This window comes from Oncorhynchus kisutch, linkage group LG1 (genome assembly GCF_002021735.2).
Source record: "Oncorhynchus kisutch isolate 150728-3 linkage group LG1, Okis_V2, whole genome shotgun sequence".
NCBI classification, from domain to species: Eukaryota; Metazoa; Chordata; class Actinopteri; order Salmoniformes; family Salmonidae; genus Oncorhynchus; species Oncorhynchus kisutch.
Window position 1 is genome coordinate 10945068 of NC_034174.2, and position 7023 is coordinate 10952090.

Below are 7023 nucleotides of genomic sequence, written 5' to 3' on the forward strand. Positions count from 1 at the left end.
TTATTTCTTGGTCACCCAGTTCCTGTCAATCCAATTTCATTCCTTATTTGAGTTTTACCCTAACTGACCTGACTTCTAACAAATGCTGACTTGACCTTGACTGTCAGATGTGAAAGTAACAGTCTGAAAGACATCGTAAGCTAAATGTATTTTGTGGTGCTTCCATTCCTCTAGGACCAGGTTTCAAGAACAAGATTAAGACTGCTCCTGAATTTAAAATGATTCTGAATAGGCATTTTAGTCCAAGGACTTGACTTAATCTGAGCTGAGAAAAACAAGTTTGACTTGAAAGCATATTTCTGTGTTGTGTAAGCAGTCTTTCCAATAAAGCAGCATCATTTAGAAAGTAAGAAAACATAGAATTATTCCAACATAAATCACAATAAACACTGAACACTTCTTAATGAACTTCTTCAGAATCTTTATTACAAGATATTAGGCTACGGTACAAATCAGTAAGATCATAGTACAGTACAGTACAAGGTACAAGGTACATAGTGTTAAGATGGTTCTGGAGGTTAGTCATTCAAAGCTGTGTACCAGGTGTCCCAGAATACACTAGATCATCTTTAGAACGTTGCCATGCATGAAACCATTTCTGCCATGCATCAATCCCATTTCTGCCATGCATCAATCCCATTTCTGCCATGCATCAATCCCATTTCTGCCATGCATCAAATCCCATTTCTGCCATGCATCAAATCCCATTTCTGCCATGCATCAATCCCATTTCTGCCATGCATCAAATCCCATTTCTGCCATGCATCAAATCCCATTTCTGCCATGCATCAATCCCATTTCTGCCATGCATCAATCCCATTTCTGCCATGCATCAAATCCCATTTCTGCCATGCATCAATCCCATTTCTGCCATGCATCAATCCCATTTCTTCCATGCATCAATCCCATTTCTGCCATGCATCAATCCCATTTCTGCCATGCATCAATTCCATTTCTGCCATGCATGCATTGGTAATTCAGTGGTAAGAAGTAGCCCTGAACAATGGCAACAACCGAAGAAGAACAAAATGTCTACAGCTATAAGGTATAGAAAGCACAACATAAACAACCAAGTGGTTCTGCTTTATCCCTCGTGATATTTGGCACACACGATAATGCGCAATGCAATAGAAATAGTTTATCAAGAGGGGAGGGTGTACAGTGATATTTAACAATCCAGACATACGCCTCTTGTAACATTACAAACATGTGGTGTACAGTCCTGTATAATGTATATAAATGACTCTATAGCTGCAAAAAACTGATCAGGCGACATAAAAATTATTAAGAAGTAAAAAAAAGGAGAAATAGCTTTCATTCATTCTGTCATCGTAATTCTCTACATACAAAACTGTCCCTCAGTCAGGCCTTGAGCACTGGAAAATACGTATCCAAAGGGTCAATAAATAAGGCATCTTTATACAGACACGTTATGTTAGATTACGACAAACCATTTCACGCTTCTTTTCTCCGCTGTGCAACAAAACGCTAGCCTGATTCCCAGATCTATTTGTGCTGTCTTGCCAAGTCTTTATCAGTCATTGTCACGCCAAACATGACAATTCCATAAGGAGTTGGACAAGGACAGCAGGAACGGACTGGCGCCCAGGCTAACAGAACGTGGTGGGGCCATTTCTTATTTACACGTTTCCTATATTATTAGTTTGCACTCGTCGTCATAAGAATCACGAGCAGAAAGAATGGTTATGTAATCTGGTACGTTTTGATTGATATAACAATGTGTGCTTTAGTTAAGTAGATCATTTAGACTGTTCCTTCCCTGATTTCTGTGAGGTTTTGACAGCATCGTCTCTTTCTACCGCTGAAACCTTAGATTCATCGTCTTCCTCCTTCATCATCCTCTCCTGGTTACATGGTTTAGACGCTCCAAACATACTGTAAACACACCTGATTCTACTAATCACCTTGATTGACCGAATCTGGTGTGTGAAAGACGCTTTCTACACGGCTACATTTGTTGGCTGCCTGCTTAGGAGTTTTGATTGTACGACCAACGGTTGACTAGTGTAAAAAAAGTGTAGGGCTGGAGAAAAAGCCTGCTGCTCACCCAGTAGCTCTCCAGGTGGAGGGTTGGGCCATTCCTGTTTTAGAAGAGTTCTGTGGGCCTAAACCCTGGATGATAGAATTCACCTATTTCACCTGGGCCTCTGTTTCCATCTCTCTCTCTGTCTCCACCTCTGTCTTCATCTCTCGCTCAGTCTCTGCCTCTCTTTACTCTGTCACTGTCTTCATCTCTGTCTCCGCCTCTCTTTAACTCTGTCTCCGCCTCTCTTTATCTCTGTCTCCACCTCTCTTTATCTGTCACTGTCTTCATCTCTGTCGCCGCCTCTCTTTATCTCTGTCTCCGCCTCTCTTTATCTCTGTCTCCACCTCTCTTTATCTCTGTCACTGTCTTCATCTCTGTCTCCGCCTCTCTTTATCTCTGTCCTCATCTTCATCTCCGCCTCTCTTTATCTCTGCCTCTCTCTCTCTCTGCCTCTCTTCATCTCTGTCCTCATCTTCATCTCCACCTCTCTTCATCTCTGTCTACGCCTCTCTTTATCTCTGTCTCCGCCTCTCTTTATATCTGTCTCCGCCTCTCTTTATCTCTGTCCTAATCTTCATCTCCACCTCTCTTTATTTCTGCCTCTCTCTCTCTGCCTCTCTTTATCTCTGTCTTCATCTCTCTCTCTGCCTCTCTTTATCTCTGTCTTCATCTCTCTCTCTGCCTCTCTTTATCTCTGTCTCTGTCTTCATCTCCATCTCTGTCTTCATCTCTGTCTCTCTCTTCATCTTTGTCTCTGTCACTGTCTTCATCTCTCTCTCCACCTCTCTCTTCATCTTTGTCCCTGTCTTCATCTCCATCTCCGCCTCTGTGTCCATCACTCTCTCTGTCTCCGCCTCTCTCTTCATCTCTGTCTCCATCACTCTTTCTGTCTCCACCTCTGTCTTCATCTCTGTCTCCATCACTCTTTCTGTCTCCACCTCTGTCTCCATCTCTGTCTCTGTCTCCATCTCGGCTGCTTCCCCATCCTGCCAGTATAAGTCTCAGGAGATCATCATGAGGACTGGGAGAGAGAGGAGATGGGACTGGAAGTGCTTGTTGCCACATGGGTTAAAAGTGCTTATATACAGTGTCTTTGGATCAAAACTGCAAATATCAAATAGAAAATGAGAATCAATGTCCTTCCAGGGGGGTGATGTGTTTAAGCCTCTGTCTGTGTTTTCTCTGTCCCATTTTTTAGCTCCTCGTCAACGCCGTTCTCGTCCTCGACAACTGTGGAGAACATGGAAGAGATGATGAGGAGGAGGAGGAGGGCTGGCACATCTAAGAATCAAATATCTCATTGATGTGAATGCATGGAACTCATGCACTAGGCTACAGCACGGAAGTAGAGAGAGCGAGAGGTAGAGAAAGTGAGATGGTGTGTGTGTGTGTGTATGTGTGTGTGTGTGTATGTGTGTGTGTGTGTGTGTGTATGTGTCTATGTGTGTGTGTGTATGTGTGTATGTGTGTGTGTGTGTATGTGTGTATGTGTGTGTATGTGTGTGTGTGTATGTGTGTGTGTGTGTGTGTGTGTGTGTGCATGTTTTGGAAGTGTTGCATGTGCTACGTTTATTTAATTGGTCATGCACGACACACACACACATACATACACGCACACACACACACACACATACACGCACACACAAGAATAAGAGACACATTCAGAAAATATTCTAGAATCCTCTAGAATCCCAGCATGCATGTTGGTTGGAATATTCAGTAGAACAGCACGACAACACTTGTACCAAAAGGCATTGAACAGTGCAAGCACTGCGCATCACGTGTTGCAATGCCAACAGAATTGTTCAAACCCATTGATCCCATACCATAATCATCAGAATACAGTCATGGAATGCGATAGCCTACTGTGCGTCACGGGGAGATGGTGAACAGATTCGACTTCCCATTGAATTGCCCATCCCATTATTTCCCATCCCATGATTATGAACATAGAAGACATCCCCATAACACAACTGAAAATGCTTTGATGGTCATAGGTACCTCGTTTGCTTCTGCCTATCTGTCCAAGTTTGGGTGGGCGTTTTCCCCCCTGCGAGCCGCTGAAGAAGTTGTTGGTGTCTTGGAGGCGACAGGTGAAGGAAAGGTGTCCCTCGTCATCCTCATTTCCATAATGACTCATGTTGTCTTGTAGTACTTCCGACATGTCCAACTGCGTCTCAATTATCAACCAAGGTGCACAAACGAAAACAAAATGAACCTCCGCTCGACGTCTACGTCCACTATGGTGGCGTTATAACAGCTTATGCACGCTTGTAACACAGGAGAAAAACAATGTAACGTTAACCAAGACTACTAACGTTATCTGGCTGCCCAGTCCTGCTGTCTGTTTACCTCGAAGGCACGTGTCTCGTATGGTGCGCAACCAAAACGCGATTGATCCAAATATATATATTTTTTTAAACGCTCAATTTCTACTTTCGGAAAGCTTCGGCAACATTATTCAAATGTTCCAGTGGGTTCTACTGTGCGTATTGTTCTGTAAACGCGGGGCGCATGGATATTGCCACCGTGGTACGCCTTCTAGCTAGAAGAACGGCTGGAGCGCCGCACGGAAAGTCTGAGGAAAAAATGCAAATTGGGGAGCGATGCAAAACACGGATCCCGCGGGCGGAGGGAGGGAGGGAGAGCAGAGAGAGAGAGAGAGAGAGAGGTAGAGCAGAGCAGGTGGAGCTGCAGACCACAGCCGATCCAGAACGGAGAAGATTCCAGTTTGGACCGACTGACAGAGGACTGATGTTACATCCGCACGCCGTCTAGCTGGAATCACAATCAAATTCAATCACATGTATTTATAAAGCCCTTCTTACATCAGCTGATATCTCAAAGTGCTGTACAGAATCCCAGCCTAAAACCCCAAACAGCAAGCAATGCAGGTGTAGAAGCACGGTGGCTAGGAAAAACAATGACACTGGAATATGAATTTATTGTAGGCTATATGGTGAATATGGTCGACTGGAAGACAAAATATTGAGCTATACATTATTAATGCATTTCCATCGACATATTATATAGGCTAAGTAAGAAAGAGGGTGATTCACATTTTGGAAATGTAAATTCAACAGTGTATTTTTAATCCAGAGAATTGTTAGGCCTACTGACATTTTTGTCTGATTTAAAAATGGAATGTTGAACTGGTGTACTGTACAGGCCTTGTCACTGTATTTTTCCCACTAGTGTGTGATGGCCTATATTGATCTATAGTTGTTCTTCCCGTCGTGCTGTGTAGCCTAATGCCTTGTGTTACAGCAGTGTTGTAATGGATGGACCCACCTAGTAGACAAGCAGGAAGCCTCACCAGAGGATGGTAGTGTTTTCTTATATGATCAGACAGACAGGAGGTCAGATTCATGTACGTGCCCTGGTTCTGTTTCTCACCCTGAACCATGTACCTAAACTGACCTGGGAACATAAAGCCCCTTAAGACATTTTACACACATACAGTTTGTTCAGTTGTAATGTTCTGAATCCCCATATTTTCACACACACTCACACAGGGGCAGGTTGAGTCCACTCTATCCGGAGACCACATTTTGTTCCATGTGGAACACGGAGACTCAACCACACAACACAATCAAATCCCTGTAGGAAACATTCACTAGAGATGGAAAGAGAGAAGGGGGGGGGGGGAGCATACTACTGCTCACTATGGTAAGTCTCTCTGGATAAGAGCGTCTGCTAAATGACTAAAATATGAAATGTAATAGAGAGAGATGTGGTTGTAAGTAAATCATAGAATATCATTTCTCCCAACCTCTCGTTTCACAGGCGGTCTGGAGTGAGAGAGAGGTGATGAAAACGCACGCACACACATGAAACCAGACACCAGCTCTTGTAGCGGGGCCAACTTCAATATGCCGTCTACTGTTCCTGGTCCAACCCTGTCACACCCAGTCTCACCCTGTCACACCCAGTCTCACCCTGTCACACCTAGTCTCACCCTGTCACACCCAGTCTCACCCTGTCACACCTAGTCTCACCCTGTCACACCTTCTCACCCTGTCTCGCCCTGTCATACCCTGTCTCACCCTGTCTCACCCTGTCATGCCCTGTCTCACCCAGTCTCACCCTGTCACACCTAGTCTCACCCAGTCTCACCCTGTCACACCTAGTCTCACCCTGTCACACCTTCTCACCCTGTCTCGCCCTGTCATGCCCTGTCTCACCCAGTCTCACCCTGTCATGCCCTGTCTCACCCAGTCTCACCCTGTCACACCTAGTCTCACCCTGTCACACCTTCTCACCCTGTCTCACCCTGTCATGCCCTGTCTCACCCAGTCTCGCCCTGTCACACCTAGTCTCACCCTGTCTCACCCTGTCACACCTAGTCTCACCCTGTCTCACCCAGTCTCACCCTGTCACACCTAGTCTCACCCTGTCTCACCCAGTCTCACCCTGTCACACCGTCTCACTCTGTCTCACCCAGTCTCACTCTGTCTCACCCTGTCACACCTTCTCACCCTGTCTCACCCTGTCATGCCCTGTCTCACCCAGTCTCACCCTGTCACACCTAGTCTCACCCTGTCACACCTAGTCTCACCCTGTCTCACCCTGTCACACCTAGTCTCACCCTGTCTCACCCAGTCTCACCCTGTCACACCGTCTCACTCTGTCTCACCCAGTCTCACTCTGTCTCACCCTGTCTCACCCAGTCTCACCCTGTCTCACCCTGTCTCACTCTGTCTCACCCAGTCTCACTCTGTCTCACCCTGTCTCACCCAGTCTCACCCTGTCACACCGTCTCACCCGGTCTTACCCTGTCACACCCAGTCTCACCCTGTCACACCTTCTCACCCAGTCTCACCCTGCCACACCTAGTCTCACCCTGTCACACCCAGTCTCACCCTGTCACACCTAGTCTCACCCTGTCACACACCCAGTCTCACCCTGTCACACCTAGTCTCACCCAGTCTCACCCAGTCTCACCCTGTCACACCTAGTCTCACCCTGTCACACCT

The 7023-nt window shown here is 45.9% G+C and overlaps 1 protein-coding gene across 1 annotated transcript; it reads right to left on the bottom strand.

Moving 5' to 3' along the window:
- Positions 1-400: 400 nt before the first annotated feature.
- On the bottom strand, positions 401-4788 carry LOC109866569 (calcium/calmodulin-dependent protein kinase II inhibitor 2-like). Its single transcript, XM_020455340.2, has 2 exons — positions 4049-4788; positions 401-3277 (listed from the first exon to the last, which is right to left on the bottom strand). The coding sequence occupies exons 1-2, from the start codon at positions 4209-4211 to the stop codon at positions 3207-3209; spliced, it is 234 nt and encodes a 77-aa protein (XP_020310929.1). The 5' UTR covers positions 4212-4788; the 3' UTR covers positions 401-3206.
- Positions 4789-7023: the final 2235 nt, after the last annotated feature.